This window comes from Marmota flaviventris, chromosome 3 (assembly GCF_047511675.1).
Source record: "Marmota flaviventris isolate mMarFla1 chromosome 3, mMarFla1.hap1, whole genome shotgun sequence".
Lineage (NCBI taxonomy): Eukaryota > Metazoa > Chordata > Mammalia > Rodentia > Sciuridae > Marmota > Marmota flaviventris.
Genome location: NC_092500.1, coordinates 103,668,344 through 103,688,397, shown reverse-complemented (window position 1 = coordinate 103,688,397; position 20,054 = coordinate 103,668,344). Strand labels below are relative to the sequence as shown.

The window sequence follows — 20,054 nt, the reverse complement described above, 5'->3', positions numbered from 1 at the left end:
CTTCTGAGTCTTCTGAGGACTTTTTAGGGGAACTCAGTCAAAGTCTGTTGTTCTTGTATGTGAACACCATTCTAATGGACTTCCTCACCCATAGGCAGAAACACAAGTGTCTGCTAACCTTCATCACAGACCTGCTCTGGGAATGAAGTATGGTGAAAAAGTATTGTGAGTTATAAACATAAAGGAATTAACAACTGCCATTAAATAAGTACATTTTGTTCAAGGATCTTTGAACTACCAAAGGAAAGGAAAACCAAAACCAAAAACAGTACAAAAGAACTAAACAAGCAAACAACAACAACAAAACAACAGTCATTAATGTTGACTTATGCCTACTGGGTTACAAATGCATCTTTTCCTCCGAATCTCTTCTAAGAGAATTCCCACAGTAGGTTACTGGAGTTCCTATTGTCATTGTCCTTTGACATTTTCTGTCCCTCCACTATGCACCCTGGTAACTTCTGATGCAGCTATGGTCATCAAGGGTCTGTCCTAAAATGTTCCAATCTCCAGTTACTCCTAATTTACCATGTCAGAGAGATGAGCACCTATTGTAAATTGAATTTTTCACAATTTAAAAACTAGACATAATTAAATATATCAAAAAGCTGAAGTGGATGAATATTGATGTCCTTTTTAGTTTTAAAATTCAATAACTCTTATATGGTGATTATTAGGATACCAGGGAATAGGGATGGGGGCTGTAGTATGGGTTAAAGAGAGTTAATGATCTTTGAATTGGTTATCAGTATTACACTCTAGATAGTATTCCTCTATTAATACGGTAAAGTGTATCTTTACAATAGGCAGGGAACTAAGACACAAAATAATCATTTTAGGAGAAATAGGACCATCACTGCTTATTTTCCTAAAACTACAGAACCTTTCTAATAATTTTTCTGTTTACTTTCTGTTTAATATAGAACAAAGTCCACCAAACTTAAAATTAGAAGCTCTCTTTTTAATCTAGTTTTCACATCATCAACCTTTTAATGCTGGGGAACTATTCATCTCTTTCAGAATCAAATAGTGATTTCCAGAGCAGATACATTATTTCTATTATATAATCCAAATTCTGAATTCTAATTTACCCAAGTTGTTATTGTTGTTGTTTTTAGATTCTAGAGGTGGTTCATTTGCTTGTTATGAGGAAATAAATTCCAGAATTGATAGATTTGGAAACTGTGGCGCGGATGTTTGTCGTTTTCCGTATGTATTTACAAAATTACAATTATGCTTGGAATGTAGGTGATAGGTTTCTAAAATTATAGAAACTTTTCTGTACAAAACACAATGGCATATTTTGCCTGGGTTTCTTTATCTGAGCTAAACAATATTATTTACTGCCTATAATAACATGTGTTTAGAACCTATAATATAAAAGTAATCATAAAAAACCTCTATTATTGCAAGGGGATAGATATTATTAGGCAGTTTACATATATATAATATATTTATGACATAAATTATATAGTTATACATCTCAAATGTGTGTATTAAAAATTACTCATCCCATTTTTTTGTTTGAAAAATTGAAATGATCACTTGTTCAAATTTAAGAAGTTAGTGTAAGGCAGAAAAGGGCTGTCAGACTGTAACAATCATTTTTCTCTTGCTAAATTGCCTCATAAAACAAAAAGAGCCATATTGTAAGTCATTGGTAATTTTTTAGAATATTATTTAGAAAAAAATGCTGAAGACCTAGGATTACATTAATAAAACATTCTTCTTAACTTAGCTATATGCTAAGTTAATTAAAAGTAAGCTATAATTTCACATTTGGTAGGGAACCAAGACAGAAAGTCAACAATTTAGAAGAAATAGGGAAGGCCACAGCTACTTATTTTCTAACAACAGAGAACATATGTTATTAACTTATTTTTCTGAGTTACCTATGTTTTTTCAATAATGATATTTTTTCCCTTATTTTTCTAGTCATATGCTATGTGGAAAATTAGTTTGTACATGGCCACATAAGGAGATAATTTCAAGAGCAAATTTTTCTGTAATTTACTCACATGTACGAGATCAAATGTGTGTATCTACATATCCTGCTGGTCGGAAACCAGCTCATGATACGTTGACCACTTACAAAACTCCTGAAGACAGAGATGAAACCTTTGTAGAAGATGGCACCATGTGTGGTCCTGACATGGTAATTAGAACTACAAAAATTCAAGTTATTTTAAAATAGTTATTCTTATGGTTACACTCATTTTGATAGTATACTAACCATACATATTTCCCCAATTATTTTTATTGTGGTAGATTACACATAATAAAGACTCCCACTTTAAACATTTTGAAGTATATAATTTAGTGGTATTAAATACCATTACTACCATGTGTTTCCATGACCCCTTTTCTCTTGTAAAACTTTACTAGTTGAACAGAACAATAGCTCTCCCATTCACTCCTTCCTCCAGGTCCATTCTGAGTTCTTTCTTTATGAGTGTGACTCTACAGGTACCTCACATGGAGGGAATCCTTCAGTATTTTTCTTTCTGATTTGTTGCATTTAGCATAAAGTTCTGTGATCTATACTGAACCATAAGTCAGTATTTCCTTTCATTCTTTTTAAGGCTGAATATTATTCTATTGTAAGTATATGTCACTTTTTCTTTATCCATTCATCAGCCAATGGATATTTGGAGGCTCACCCAGTTTAGCCATTGTAAATAATGTCACTATGAATGCAAGGATAAAAATATCTCTTTTAAGACAAGACCCCAATTTCAATTAGTTTTAGTATATACCCAGAAATGGGATTACTGAATATAGTTAAAAAAAAAAAAAAAAAAATATATATATATATATATATATATATATATATATATATATATATATATATATAGGAACTACCATAATGTTTTCCATAATGACTATCATTATATGTTTCTGCCAAAATTTCACAAGACTTCCATTTTCTCTGTTATCATCAATACTTTTTATTTTCTGTTTTTTTCTTCCTTTTATTTTCTTGTTTTGATAGCACACATCTTAATGGATATGAAGTGCTATCTCATTGTAGCTTTTATTTATATTTCTATAATGATTAGTGATATGAAACATCTTTTCATGTACTCATTGGCCATTTGTATATCTTATTGAGATGGATATCTTATTTGACCTATTATAGTCCATTTGTAATATTTCTGTCATTGGGCCTGTACCACATTATTATCATCACTGTAGTTTTGTAGTAAGTTTTGAAATCATAAAGCATGAGATCTTTAAAATTGTTCTTTTTCCAAGACTGTTTTGCTCTTGGGTCCCTTGAGTCTCTATATGAATTTAAGTTCTGATTTTTCTGTTTCTGTAAAGTATATTATTGGAATTTTGATGAGAATTGCATTGGATCTGTAGATTACTTTGAATAGTATACACATTTTAACAATATTTTTTTGAAACCAAGAATGTGAAATGTGGTTCCATATATTTATGTCTTTAGTTTCTTTCACTAATGTTTTGTTGTTTTCATAGTCCCAGTTTTTCACTTCATTGGTTAATTCCTAAGTATTTTTTTTTCTTTTTGGTGTTGTCATAGATTGAATTATATGAGTAGCTATCTTTTCAGATTGTTCATTGTTAGTGTATAAAAATGCAACTAAATTTTTTGTTGGTTTTTTTTATCTTGATACTTTGCTGAATGCATTTATTCTAATAGTATTTTTGGTGTTTTCCTTAGAGTGTTCTACATATAACATCATATCATGTGTAAACAATGATGGTTTTACTTCTTGCTTTCCAATTTCTATGCCATTTTTTTATCCCTAATTGTATTAGTTGGAACTTCTAGTATTATGTTGAATAGATGTGATGAAAGCAGGCATCTTTATCTTGTTCCTGATCTTAAGAGACCTTAATTTTTTTATTATCAACTACAATATTTACTGTTGGATTTTCATATACAATTTTTATTCCATTTAAGTAATTTTCTTCTCTCTCTAGTTTGTGTATCAGGAAAGAGTGCTAAATTTTCTTGAGTACCTTCTCTTTACCAATTGAGGTCAGCCTGTATTTTCCTCCTTTAAAGATTAAATGTCTCTTGATAGTACATAACAAATATTTTAATGCCATCAATTTATGAGTCACATTTTATAAACCCAAACACATTACTGTTTTATAGATTTTTAACCGACCAAAGTACTTGAATTTATACTTAGCAAATGATAGTTCCATATTTTAACTTATTTGTAAATGACTCAGATGTTTTACTTCTATCCCTTAAAACATTTATCACAGTGATATTTATCTACTTTATTTCCAATAGTTATTTCTACATTATCTGTGAAATTTAAGATACCAAACATAGACTTTTCCAAGGTAGGGAAAAAAAGAGTTGCTATAACAATCTTGATTGACTAGAAACCCAGGCAAAGAAATTATGTTAACTGTTATGAATATAGCTTTGTTGTACCTTTCTAATAAATTTACATTAACCAACGTGTCAGGAATTTACTTATGCAAAATTCTAGTCATAAGTCAAAGAAATAGAAATATACGAAGTTTACCAGGTTTATAACTAGAGAGTTAAATAAAAATTATATTTATGGCAAGCTGACACAAGTTGAGGCTACTTATTATATGGCTATATATGAAAGTCTTTATATAAATCTTGAATTTCCAGTCTGAAAGTTAATTTTTCAGTGACTTCCAGCAGAATTGTCTAAAATATCAATCATTTAATAAATGGCTATCTCTATTTATTTATTTACTTATTTAAGGTACCAGGGATTGAACTCAGAGGCACTCAACCACTGAGCCACATCCCCAGCCCTATTTTGTAATTTATTTAGAGACAGGGTCTCACGGAGTTGCTTAGCACCTAGCACCTTGCCTTTGCTGAGGTTTGCTTTGAACTCATAATCCTCCTGCCTCTGCCTCTTGAGCTGCTGGGATTATAGGTGTGCTCCACCTCGCCCGACAAGAATAAGATGGAGAGCTAAAAGCCTCCAATCAAACAAACAAACAACAACAACAAAAAAATACAATGTAGGCATGCAGAACCCAAAAGTGATTTCACCAGGAAAAAACCCCATGAACTCAAAAGAACAGAAAAATAAAGTGACCATGGATAGCCTCAAGTTCTTTCTAGGAATTTTGGGGGCAGTTTACATAGGCAAATATTAATTAAACATTGCCCAATTTTTGTTAGAGTATTGTCTGATGACTGGAACAAGGGTTAGTAGTTTGGGAAGTGTTTTGGACCAATAAATGTACTACTTCTTCTAGGGATTCCTTCCCAGTGTGTCATCAGTGGGCTGTAAACATCAAGATGCATGGGTAGCTCAAGATATAGGGTAACCATGCCCTTATGTTCATCTCCTAGACCAGGTGTTTCTTTCAACTCACAAATGGGATAAGATTTTTTTATGGAATATTATGAGGCTGCAAAACATAATAGGCTATTCATCTTGACAATTTGTTGAGACTCTAGTCTCTTAGGGTCATTCAGAGTGAACCAGAGAAAGCATTTGTCTCTTACTTTTTTTTTTATACCAGGGATTGAACCTAGAGGCACTGAACCACTAAGTCACATCCCAAGCCCCCTTTTTCTAAAATTTTGAGACAGGGTCTTGCTAAGTTGCTCAGGGCCTTGATAAGTTATTGAGTCTGGCTTTGTATTTGTGATCCTCCTGCTTCAGCCTCCTGAGCTTCTGGTGGCTCTTTTAAAAACACATAAAACACTCACATTAAATTAGAGTGTTCTTTCAGTTATATAGTCTATGCTATACCACAAAGATAAAAATCATCTTTTTCTAAGTCACAGATTTATACAAAAAATTTCTAGGGTGCACTGAGAAAGAACCAATGCTTCCCTTTTACATTCAAAGCAAAACAGAGATCTCCAAACCCACCATAGTTGAACCAGACCCCTCCTTTCACCTCCCTGGAAGCTGGTACCATAATCACAAACAAAATCCAATGGTCTGTGTCTGACAGCTGGCTCCAGAAGAACTGAAGATGGGCTCAAAAGAAGGGACATAAAAGCCTCAAACAATAAAAAATAGAAAAGGAAGGAAGGCCAACATCTAGTGCTGGCAAGAATTTACTAGGGGGTCAAATATGGGCCCATATATTCCTAAAATTCATTTTTCTGTTTTATCAAAAGTGACAAGTTCAGTTGACTCTGGCTCAAAGGGAAAGAAAGAAGCTTTCCAAAGCTGTGTTGCAGCTACATGTACCATCCTTACTTGTTACCTTCATCCAGGGCTGAATAACTAAGGGTTAAGCTCCTGGGAGTGTAGTATACAAATGACCCTATTGGAGAGCATTAGGTCTGCCAGGATCACCAAGCTTTGTTACTAGTAAGAGACTAGAATCTGGGGTCCCAAGTAACTTTCACCTGCCTGCAAAAGGAATAAGAGAAGAACAACATAAACAGAAAAAATAAATTTCACGCTCAGTTTAGCCACACTGGAATGACAGGTAATCTTATTTAACAGAAAGTTTGTATCCTTTGAAGGACATCTCCCCAACTACCCTCCCACCTCCCACTAGTAACTCAATTTCTAGAAACTATTATACTCTGTGCTTCTTATGAGTACAACTTTTTTAGATTTCACATAAAAATGAGATGGAAAGGTTTTTGTCTTTTTGTACCTGTCTTATTTTATGTAAAATAATTCCTCCAAATTCATTCATGTTGCCACACATGATGTGTTTTCTTCATTTTTAAGGTGAGTAGTATTCCATTATGTATACATCTCACATTTTCTTTATCCACTGATCCATTGAGAATACTTACATTATTTCCATATCATGGCTATGGTGAATGATGCTGTAGTAAATATCAACATGGGGATATCTCTTTGGCATATGATTCCATTTCCTTTGGATATATATACCCTGAAGTGGAATTGCTAATTCATATGGCATGTCTATTTTTGTATGAGTGTGTGTGTGTGAAGAATCTCCATAATGTTTTCCTTAATTGTTCTGTTAATTTACAATGTGTATGAGGGTTCCCTTTTCTTCCTGTCTGTGTCAATACTTATCCTTTGTCTTTTTGATAATAACTCATTTAAAAGTTATAGGGTGATATCTCATTGCCATTTCAATTTTTTATATGTGTTATAGACTTCTGCTTTGTTACAAGCTTTGTTCAGGTTTCTCTGAGGCTTACATAAAATACTCTGTATCTATACAGGGCTATTTTAAACTTATAACAACTTTGCATATACAAATTCTCACTTTTACTTTGCCATCTTCCATTTTTTTGTATGTGTTTTTGATGCCATAATTTGTATATTTAAAAATTTGTATCCTTAACCTATTATTGCAACTTTGGTTACTTATAATAGATTTGCCTTTTAACCTTCATACTAATTTATACTACAGATATAATTGATTTATATATTGAATGCCCAATTGAATTTTTTAGTTCAATGACAGTAATCTTCAGATCTATCATCATTGTCGTATCAAAGTGTTGTCATTTTGTCATTGTTCTCTTTGTACTCATTGCACCAGTGAATTTTGCTTTAATCTTACGAATTAGCTTCCTCTTCCTCCAGAGGAACTCCCTTTAGGATTTTTTGTAAATCAGTTCTCATGGTGATAAACTCTCAAACTAAGCATTTTGTTGGGAAAATTCCTTAGAGCCCCTTAATCTTTTGAGAAGCAGGATTACTGGGTGTAAAATTTTTGTTTGGCACTTTCTTTTTTCTTTCAGTATTTTGAACATATCATCCCAGTACATTTTGACCTATGAAAATTGGCTAATACTCTGAAAGAGGTTCCCTTTTATATAACTTAATTTACTTTCCCCTTGCTTCTCTCAGTATTGTCCCTTTGTTTTTAACTTTATACATTGTGATTTTGGTGTGCCTTGATGTAGATTACTTTGGATCTATATTATTTAGTGTCTTGTAATCTTCCTTGATATAGGTCTGCCAGGACTAGAACATTCTCTGCCATTATTTATTTGAATATATATATATATATATATATATATATATATTTTTTCTCTGTTTTATTATTTGGGTAAAGCAATAATGCTTGTATTATTGTGAATGGCAGTGTTTCATAAGTCCCTTAAATTGTGTTTGCTCTTTTGATTTTTGATCCTTAGATTGGATGACTTCCAGGGACCTATCTTCATGTCACATAGTTTTCATTCTACATGATCTAATCTGCTATTGAATGCCCAATTGATTTTTTTTAGTTCAGCGACAGTATTCTTCAGACCTGTAATTTTTATTTTTCAATTTTTAATTCTTTCTATTTTTAAATTGATACTCTCAGTTTATTCTTGCTTTTCTCTCCTGCCTTTGATGAGCATTTTAAAAACCATTATTTTGAATTCTTGTCAGATACATCATATATCACTCGGATTGATTTCCAGAAATTTTATCTTATTCTATTAACTGAAGTATATTTTCTCATTAACCTTCATTCTCTGTGTTGATTCATACATATTTGATAAACAACTACCCCTCCCATCTTGAAGTCTCACCTCAGGTAGGAGGAGGATCTCAGTGATCTACTTGGTGGGAAATGTTAACGTTTTTCTCAAATATTTTTTGTTTTTTCTGACCTCTGTCTCTGTTTTTTTATGGTCTCGTGGAGCTTAGGACGTGCCCTGTCCTAATAGTATTCCAACACTGGTAAAGTAGTAACCAAAATTCATAGGTAGCTGGAAGGTTGGGGGTGTAACTGTGTTTTCCATTTTTTCCATATTAATGAAAATGCTGATTCTAGGTACTTATGTCCCTTTTTCTCTGCACTAAACCGAGAATAGGATCTATGTCAAGTGCTGTATTCACATTTCAAATGCACGTTCTGGGGAGATAGCTGCTAAAAGTGAGTCTTTTGTACATGCACTTCTCTATTTTCTGTGTTCTAAAGTCACCCAGGAATGCAAACCCATGAAATAGTAGGAGTAGGTCATTAAGGAGATAGCACTAACACTGGGGGCTATAGACATCCTACTCAGTTCACGACCATACTCTTTTCAGGAAGAATGAGTAGTCCAGAATATATCACTGGGGTAAGCAAGAGGGAAATATTGTGCAATGATGAGTGCTGGCTCTAGTTGTTACAGAGCCATTGTTTGTACTGTTAGCTCTTGCATTCAAGTTTTTCAGAAACCAACCTATTAAGAATAAACTAGAAGAGAGATGAAACCCTTTTATGAGAGAAAATGAAATATAAATGTTCCTACTTCTTTATCTCATACTTTCAGCGATGCTCTATAATTAGTGTATAGGACTTCAACCTCCTTTGTTAAATTTACACCTAAGAATCTTAATTTTTAGCTGTTGTAAATTGGATTGAACTCTGAATTGTTTTTTCAGGTAGTTTATTGTTAGCATATGACTCACACTACTGATTTTTACACGTTGATTTTGTATTCTAAGGCTTTACCAAATTTGTTCACGATTTAAACAGTTTTTGGTGGAGTCTTTAGAATTTTTTCCATATAACATAATGTCATCTGAAAACAGGAATAGTTTAATTTCTTTTCTGCAAATATACATGCCTTTTGTTTCTTTTCTAACCTAATTGTTCTCAATAGGACTTCTAGAACTATGTTGAATTGAAGTGGTGAGTAGACTATGTATTCTGATTCCTGATTTTTTTTTTTTTGGTATGTGTCAGGTTTTCTCTTTATTTCTCACACTAATGCTAGGAGGAATGAAATAATATAACAAGATGAACAGCAAAATTAAGTTCTAGGATACATCCTCCCAACCACTCACAAAGAGAGGCTTGATAGCAGAGTACCAAAGAGGCAAACCCCGAAACAAGATGGCATGGGTTTAGATCCTGTGTGACTTGGGAAGGTTTTTTCATTTTCTTTCACCTAATTTGTTCTTCTTAGATATAAATGACATTAAAGTGTTTTTGGACAGGTTATACAGATATGGAGTATAACTTATTCTAATTAGAATCCCATTCTTATGGTTGTACATGATGTAGAGTTTCACTGGTTGTGTATTTATATACGAACATAGCAAAGTTATGACTGATTCATTCCACTCTTTCCAATTCCTGTCTCTCCTCCCTTCCCTTTATTACCCTCTGGCTAATCTAATGAACTTCTATTCTCTTTCCACCTTGGCTTCCTGATCATATAGAAGAGTTTTCAATTTTCCCCCAAAGAGGATGATATTAGATGTAAGTATTAACATATATGGCCTTTGTATGTGTGTGTGTGTGTGTGTGTGTGTGTGTGTGTGTGTGTGTTGAGGCACATTCCTTCTATGTGTAACTTTTTTTTCTCCTTTCTTAATCATGATAGGATGTTAAAATTTGTCCAGGGCTTTTCCCACATCTATTGAGACAATGTATCATTTCTCTCCTTATTCTTGCTGATGTGGTATATCACAACTTATGGATTTATATTTGTGAAATTATCCCTGAATTCCTGGTATAAATCCTATTTGATAATTGTGACGATCCATTATGGTGCTGGAAATTCTATTGGCTATTATTTTCTTCAGGATTTCATGAAGTGTATTGACCTTTAATTTTTTCTTATAATTTTGTCACCTGAGAGAGCTTCCAATCACTCCTGCAAGGTAGGCGGGCCTGCGACCCACCGGCAGAAGAGGAGCAGCGGCCTACTGAGAGGCAGTGTCGCCCCCTCCCCCTGCGCCGGCAACGTAGACGGAACTGTGACCACCCACAGAACAGGCCCAGCGGCCTGCTGAGGGGCAGAGCCGCCCCCCACACCCCGCGCCTGCCAGGTAGGTGGAACTGTGACCACCGACAGAAAAGGCCCAGTCGCCCGCGGAGGGGCAGAGCTTCCAATCACTCCTGCAAGGTAGGCGGGCCTGCAACCCACCGACAGAAGAGGAGCAGCGGCCTGCTGAGAGGCAGAGCCACCCCCTCCCCCGCGCCTGCAAGGTAGACGGAACTGTGACCACCATCAGAACAGGCCAGACCTGCAACCGACAGACAGAACAGGCCCAGTGGCCTGAGGAAGGGTAGAGCCGCCCCGCCCCCCACGCCTGAAAGGTAAGCGGACCTGCTACCCACTGGCAGAACAGCCCCAGAGGCCTGCAGAGGGGCAGTGCCGCTGCCTGCGCCTGCAAAGTAGGCAGAACTGCGACCACCGACAGAACAAGCCTAGCGGCCCGCAGAGGGACAGAGCCGCCGCCCGCGCCTGCAAGGTAGGCGGACCTGCTACCGACCGGCAGAGCAGGCCCAGTGGCCTGCCGGCATGGTAGGCACATTGCCCCAATTGGAGGAGGGGCAGAGCCGCCGCCCGCGCCTGCAAGGGAGACTTTGCAACTATACAAGACCAATATAAATATATAGGGGGAAAATTCAATAGCACAACAGTTTCACCAAGTAGAAAGGAACGCAAACGGTATGAAGAGACAAGGAAAGAAAGGACCACAAGCAATGCAGGTCAACTCAACATTAGAAGAGGTAATAGCTGCAGCAGATAGAATGTCAGATAAAGAATTCAGGATATACATGCTTCAGATGATCTGGAGTCTCAAGGAAGACATCAGACAGCAAAATCAGACAATGAAAGATCACTTCGACAATGAATTACATAAACAAATCCAAGAAGCAAAAGATCAACTATACAGGGAGATAGAGGTTATAAAAAACAAACAGAAATCCTAGAAATGCAGGAAGCAATAAACCAACTTAAAAACTCAATTGAGAATACTACCAGCAGAGTAGAACACTTAGAAGACAGAACATCAGACAATGAAGATAAAGTATTTCAACTTGAAAAGAACATAGACAGCTCAGCAAGACTGTTAAGAAACCATGAGCAGAACATCCAAGAAATATGGGATAACATCAAGAGACCAAATTTAAGAGTCATTGGGATACAGGAAGGGACAGAGTTTCAAACCAAAGGAATGAGCAATCTATTCAATGAAATAATACGAGAAAACTTCCCAGACTTGAAGAATGAGACAGAATCCCAAATCCTAGAAGCCTACAGGACGCCGAATGTGCAAAATCATAAGAGATCCACACCTAGACACATTATAATGAAGATGCCCAACATACAGAATAAGGAGAGAATTTTAAAAGCTACAAGATAAAGGAAGCAGATCACATTTAGGGGTAAGCCAATCAGGATAACAGCTGATCTTTCAACACAGACTCTGAAAGCTAGAAGATCCTGGAATAACATATTTCAAACACTGAAAGAAAATGGGTTCCAACCAAGAATTGTGTTTCCAGCGAAATTAAGCTTCAGGATGGAAGATGAAATTAAAACCTTCCACGATAAACAAAAGTTAAAAGAATTTGCAGCTAGAAAACCATCTCTTCTAAACATCCTTGGCAAAACATTACAGGAAAAGGAAATGGAAAATAACAATGAAAACCAACAGTGGGAGGTAGGACACTAAAGGGGGGAAAAATAATCAAAGAGGAAAACAAACCATGTTTAGTAACATAAATAAACAAATATGGCTGGAAGAACAACCCATATCTCAATAATAACCCTAAATGTTAATGGCTTAAACTCACCAATTAAGAGACACAGGCTAGTAGAATGGATCACAAAACAAGACCCAACAATATGCTGCCTACAGGAGTCGCATTTGATAGGAAAAGACATACATAGGCTGAAGGTGAAAGGTTGGGAAAAATCATATCACTCATATGGACTTCGGAAACAAGCAGGAGTGTCCATACTCATATCAAATAAAATAGATTTCAAGCCAAAGTTAATCAAAAGGGATAAAGAGGGACACTACATACTGCTTAAGGGAACCATACACCAACAAGACATAACAATCATAAATATATATGCCCCAAACAATGGTGCAGCTATGTTCATCAAACAAACTCTTCTCAAGTTCAAGAGTCTAATAGACCACCATACAATAATCATGGGAGACTTCAACACACCTCTCTCGCCACTGGACAGATCTTCCAAACAAAAGTTGAATAAGGAAACTATAGAACTCAATAACACAATTAATAACCTAGACTTAATTGACATATATAGAATATACCACCCAACATCAAGCAGTTACAATTTTTTCTCAGCAGCACATGGATCCTTCTCAAAAATAGATCATATATTATGTCACAGGGAAACTCTTAGACAATATAAAGGAGTAGAGATAATACCATGCATCCTATCTGATCATAATGGAATGGAACTGAAAATCAACGATAAAAGAAGGAAGGAAAAAGAATACATCACTTGGAGAATGAACAATAGGTTACTGAATGATCAATGGGTTATAGAAGACATCAAGGAGGAAATCAAAAAATTCTTAGAGATTAATGAAAACACAGACACAACATATCAGAATCTATGGGACACATTGAAAGCAGTTCTAAGAGGAAAATTCATTGCTTGGAGTTCATTCCTTAAAAAAAGAAAAAACCAACAAATAAATGATCTCATACTTCATCTCAAAATCCTAGAAAAAGAAGAGCAAAACAACAGCAAAAGAAGTAGAAGGCAAGAAATAATTAAAATCAGAGCTGAAATTAATGAAATCGAAACAAAAGAAACAATTGAAAAAATTGACAAAACAAAAAGTTGGTTCTTTGAAAAAATAAACAAAATCGACAGACCCTTAGCCATGCTAGCGAAGAGAAGAAGAGAGAGAACTCAAATTACTAGCATACGGGATGAAAAAGGCAATATCACAACAGACACTTCAGATATACAGAAGATAATCAAAAATTATTTTGAATCCTTATACTCCAATAAATTAGAAGATAGTGAAGGCATTGATAAATTTCTTAAGTCATATGATCTGCCCAGATTGAGTCAGGAGGATATAGACAACCTAAACAGACCAATATCAATTGAGGAAATAGAAGAAACCATCAAAAGACTACCAACTAAGAAAAGCCCAGGACCGGATGGGTATACAGCAGAGTTTTACAAAACCTTTAAGGAGGAACGAATACCAATACTTTTCAAGCTACTTCGGGAAATAGAAAAAGAGGGAGAACTTCCAAATTCATTCTACGAGGCCAACATCACCCTGATACCTAAACCAGACAAAGACACTTCAAAGAAAGAAAACTACAGACCAATATCTCTAATGAACCTAGATGCAAAAATCCTCAATAAAATTCTGGCGAATCGGATACAAAAACATATCAAAAAAATTGTGCACCATGATCAAGTAGGATTCATCCCTGGGATGCAAGGCTGGTTCAATATACGGAAATCAATAAATGTTATTCACCACATCAATAGACTTAAAAATAAGAACCATATGATCATCTTGATAGATGCGGAAAAAGCATTCGACAAAGTACAGCATCCCTTTATGTTCAAAACTCTAGAAAAACTAGGGATAACAGGAACATACCTCAATATTGTAAAAGCAATCTATGCTAAGCCTCAGGCTAGCATCATTCTGAATGGAGAAAAATTGAAGGCATTCCCTCTAAAATCTGGAACAAGACAGGGATGCCCTCTCTCACCACTTCTGTTCAACATAGTTCTCGAAACACTGGCCAGAGCAATTAGACAGACGAAAGAAATTAAAGGCATCAAAATAGGAAAAGAAGAACTTAAATTATCACTATTTGCAGATGACATGATTCTATACCTAGCAGACCCAAAAGGGTCTACAAAGAAACTATTAGAGCTAATAAATGAATTCAGCAAAGTGGCAGGATATAAAATCAACACGCATTAATCAAAGGCATTCCTGTATATCAGCGACAAATCCTCTGAAATGGAAATGAGGACAACCACTCCATTCACAATATCTTCAAAAAAAATAAAATACTTGGGAATCAACCTAACAAAAGAGGTGAAAGACTTATACAATGAAAACTACAGAACCCTAAAGAGAGAAATAGAAGAAGATCTTAGAAGATGGAAAAATATACCCTGTTCATGGATAGGCAGAACTAACATCATCAAAATGGCGATATTACCAAAAGTTCTCTATAGGTTTAATACAATGTCAATCAAAATCCCAACGGCATTTCTTGTAGAAATAGAGAAAGCAATCATGAAATTCATATGGAAAAATAAACGACCCAGAATAGCAAAAACAACTCTAAGCAGGAATTGTGAATCAGGCGGTATAGCGATACCAGACTTCAAACTATACTACAGAGCAATAGTAACAAAAACAGCATGGTACTGGTACCAAAACAGGCGGGTGGACCAATGGTACAGAATAGAGGACACAGAAACCAATCCACAAAACTACAACTACCTTATATTTGATAAAGGGGCTAAAAGCATGCAATGGAGGAAGGATAGCATCTTCAACAAATGGTGCTGGGAAAACTGGAAATCCATATGCAACAAAATGAAACTGAATCCCTTTCTCTCGCCATGCATAAAAGTTAATTCAAAATGGATCAAGGAGCTTGATATCAAATCAGAGACACGGCGTCTGATAGAAGAAAAAGTTGGCTACGATCTACATACTGTGGGGTCGGGCTCCAAATTCCTCAATAGGACACCCATAGCATAAAAGTTAATAACTAGAATCAACAAATGGGACTTACTCAAACTAAAAAGTGTTTTCTCAGCAAAAGAAACAATAAGAGAGGTAAATAGGGAGCCTACACCCTGGGAATTTTTACTCCTCACATTTCAGATAGAGCCCTAATATTCAGAGTATACAAAGAACTCAAAAAATTAGACAATAAGAGAACAAACAACCCAATCAACAAATGGGCCAAGGACCTGAACAGACACTTCTCAGAGGAGGACATACAATCAATCAACAAGTACATGAAAAAATGCTCACCATCTCTAGCAGTCAGAGAAATGCAAATCAAAACCACCCTAAGATACCATCTCACTCCAGTTAGATTGGCAGCCATTATGAAGTCAAACAACAACAAGTGCTGGCGAGGATGTGGGGAAAAGGGTACACTTGTACATTGCTGGTGGGCCTGCAAATTGGTGCAGCCAATTTGGAAAGCAGTATGGAGATTTCTTGGAAAGCTGGGAATGGAGCCACCATTTGACCCAGCTATTCCCCTTCTCGGTCTATTCCCTAAAGACCTAAAAAGAGCATGCTACAGGGACACTGCTACATCAATGTGCATAGCAGCACAATTCACAATAGCAAGACTGTGGAACCAACCTGGATGCCCTTCAATAGATGAATGGATAAAAAAAAATGTGGCATTTATACACAATGGAGTATTACTCTGCATTAAAAAATGACAAAATCATAGAATTTACAGGGAAATGGATGGCATTAGAGCAGATTATGCTAAGTGAAGCTAGCCAATCCCTAAAAAACAAATGCCAAATGTCTTCTTTGATATAAGGAGAGTAACTAAGAACAGAGTAGGGTCGAAGAGCATGAGAAGAAGATTAACATTAAACAGGGATGAGAGGTGGGAGGGAAAGGGAGAGAGAAGGGAAATTGCATGGAAATGGAAGGAGACCCTCAGAGTTATACAAAAGTACATACAAGAGGAAGTGAGGGGAAAGGGAAAAATAATACAAGGGGGACAAATGAATGTCAGTAGAGGGGGCAGAGAGAGAAGAGGGGAGGGGAGGGGAGGGGAGGGGGAATAGTAGAGGATAGGAAAGGCAGCAGAACACAACAGACACTAGTATGGCAATATGTAAATCAATGGATGTGTAACTGATGTGATTCTGCAATCTGTATATGGGGTAAAAATGGGAGCTCATAACCCACTTGAATCAAAGTGTGAAATATGATATATCAAGAACTATGTAATGTTTTGAACAGCCAACAATAAAAAATTAAAAAAAAATTTTGTCACCTGACTTTAATATCAAAGAAAGCCTGACCTCATACAATGAATTAAAAATATTTCACACCTTAAAATTTTTTAAAAAGTTTGAGAAAGATTGGTATTAATAATAAAATGTAACCTGTCAGAGGAAAGGCCAGAGCTGGATGACACAGATAAATTAATTAAGTCTTATCTTTTTTTTAAATAGCTTACATGTTATTACTGATTTAGTCTCTTTAGTAATTAACTGGGATATTCAGATTTTCTATTACTTCTTGATTCTGTTAGTAAGATTTATGTATCTAGGATTTATCCATTTCTTCTAAATTGTCCAAATGGATCATTTTTCATAGTAGTCACTATTTATACTTATATGATCCCAGTGGTTGTATCTTCTCTTTCATTTGTAATTTTATTTGATTCTCCTATTTTTTTTCTTTTTTTCATAGTAATGATATATATTTTTTTATTTTTAGAAAGTAAAAAAAAGAATACTTTTTAGTTATACATGACAGTAGGATGTATTTTGACATAACAATACTCATATGGATTATAAATTCACATTCTTGTGGTTGTACTTGATGACAAGTTACTGCGTGTGTATTCATATACGAACCTAGGAAAGTTATATAGAATTCATTCTCTCTTTCCCATTCCAATCTTTCTTCATTCCCTCTATTCTGCCCTGTCCAATCTGGTGAACCTACCTACTCCCTGCCTGTTGTGAGTCAGCATCCTCATTTTAGAGAGAACATTTGGTCTTTGGTTATTTGGGATTAGCCTATTTCACTTAGCATGATCGTCTCCATTTGTATCCATTTACCATCAAATGCCATAGTTTCATTCTTCTTTATGGCTGAGTAATATTCCATTCTGTATATGTATCACTTTTTCTTTATCAATTCATCTGTTTAAGGGCAACTAGGTTGGGTCCATAGCTTTGCTATTGTCAATTGAGTTGCTATCAATATTGATGTGGCTGCATCACTGTAGTATGCTGATTTTAAGTCCTTTGGGTATATGCCAAGCAGTGGAGATAACTAGATCAAATGGTGGTTCCATTTCCAGTTTTCTGAGGAAACTCCATACTGCTTTCCATAGTGGTTGACTAATTTACAGTCCCACCAGAAATGTATGAGAGTATATTTTTCCCCTAAAACCTCACCAACATTTATCATTACTTGTATTCTTGGTAATTGCCATTCTAAGTGGAATAAAATGAAATCTGTGTAGATTTGATTTCATTTCTTTAATTGCTAGAGATGTTAAACATTTTTTTTCATATATTTGTTGACCATTCTTATTTCTTCTTCTGTGAAGTATGTGTTCAGTTCCTTGGTCCATTTATTGATTGGGTTATTTGGAGTTTTTTGGTTGGTTTTTCTTTTGATGTTAAGTTTTTTGAGTTCTTTCTACATCCTAGAGATTAATGTTCTATCTGAGGTGCAGGTGGCAAAGACTTTCTCCCATTCTGTAGGCTCTCTCTTCATGTTCTTGATTGTTTCTTTTGCTGTGAAGAAGCATTTTAGTGTGATACCATCCCATTGATTGATTTTTAATTTCACTTATTGCTCTTTAGGAGTCTTGCTGAGGAATTTTGTTTCTAAGCTGACACAGGGTCTTTAGTCTAATGCCTAGGTCCTTGATCCACGTAGAGTTGAGTTTTGTGCAGGGTGAAAGATAGGGGTGAAGCTATCTTTTCTCCACTGTATGGTTTATGGCACTTTTGTCTAGTATGAGATAACTGTATTTATGTGGGTTTGTTTCTGTGTCTTCTCTTCTGTACCATTGGTCTTCGTCTCTGTTTTTTGTGCCCATATCATGCAAATATTATTATTGCTTTGAAGTATATATAATTTAACGTCTGGTATTGTGATGCCTCCTCCTTAACTTTTCTTGCCGAGGATTGCTTTGGCTATTCTGGGCCTCTTAATTTTCCAAATGAATTTCATGACTGCTTTTTCTATTTCTATGAAGAACATCATCAGGACCTTAATAGGAATTTCATTAAATCTGTATAGAGCTTTTGACAATCTGCCTATCCAAGAGCTTGGGAGATCTTTCTATTCCTTTCTTTAGTGTAGTGTATGTAGTTTTCCTTGTAGAGGTTTATTTGCCTCTTTTGTTAGATTGATATCCAAGTATTTTATCTTTTTAGGCTATTGTAAATAGGGTAGTTTTCTTAATTTCTCTTTCTGGAGATTCATCACTGATGTATAGGAGCACATTTGATTTATGGGTGCTAATTTTACATCTTGTTACTTTGGTGAATTCATTAAGATTTTAAGAAGTTTCTGGTGGACTTTCTTGGGTCTTCTAAATAAAGAATAATGCCTTCAGCAAATAGGAATAGTTTGAGTTCTTCTTTCATATTTGTTTCCCTTTAATTTCTTTCTTTCTTCTAATTGTTCTGGCTAGAGTTTCCAGGACTATGCTGAATAGGAGTGGTGAAAGAGGGAATGCTTTCAATTTTTCTCCATTTAGAATGATGTTGGCTTTGGGTTTAGCATATATACTTTTTACAATGTTGAGGTATGTTCCTACTATCCTTAGTTTTTCTTGTGTTTTGAACATGAATGGATGGTGTATTTTGTCAAATGCCTTTTCTGCATCTATTGAGATAATCATGTGATTATTTATTGTGATGAATTATAATTATTGATTTCCATATGTTGGATCAACCTTGCACACCTGGGATGAACCCACTTGACCATGGTGCACAATCTTATTAATATATTTTATGTGCAATTTGCTAGTATTTTATTAAGAATTTTTGCATCTGTGTTCATCAGGAATATTGGTCTAAAATTTTCTTTCCTTGATGTGTCTTTGGTTTTGGTATCAGGGTGATACTAGCTTTATTGAATGACTTTGAAAGGGTTCCCTCCTTTTCTATTTCATGGAATAATTTGAAGAGTATTTATGTTAAATCTTCTTTGAGGGTCTGGTAGAATTCATCTGTGAATCCTGTGAATCCATCTGGTCCTGGGCTTTTCTTTCTTTGTAGGTTTTTGATGGCATTTTCAATTTCACTGGTTGAAATTTATCTGCTTATATTTTTATGTCCTCCTTATTCAATTTGGGTAGGTCATATGTCTCTAGAAGTTTGTTGATGTCATCAAGATTTTCTACTTTAATAAAAGTATAACTTTTCAAAATAGGTTCTGATTACCATCTGTATTTCACTATTGTCCCTTGTGATATTTCCTTTTTCATCATGAATTTTAGTAATTGGATTCCTCTCTCTCTTTAGTTTTTAGCTTCAATAAGTGTTTATCAATTTTATTTATTTTATCAAAGAACCAATTTTTTGTTTTGTCAAATTTTTGAATTGTTTCTTTTGTTTCAATTTTATTGATTTCAGTTCTGTTTTTAATTATTATCTGTCTTCTACTGTTTTTGGT

At 35.1% G+C, this 20,054-nt stretch overlaps 1 protein-coding gene across 1 annotated transcript in view; it reads left to right on the top strand.

The window, feature by feature from the left end:
- LOC114095858 (disintegrin and metalloproteinase domain-containing protein 5-like) overlaps nt 1-20,054 on the top strand; it is a 98,833-nt gene that overhangs the window by 61,493 nt on the left and 17,286 nt on the right. Inside the window, exons 15-16 of the mRNA XM_071609217.1 lie at nt 1,119-1,209; nt 1,936-2,155. Coding sequence (XP_071465318.1) covers nt 1,119-1,209; nt 1,936-2,155 — 311 coding nt within the window. The remainder of the gene's footprint in view (nt 1-1,118; nt 1,210-1,935; nt 2,156-20,054) is intronic.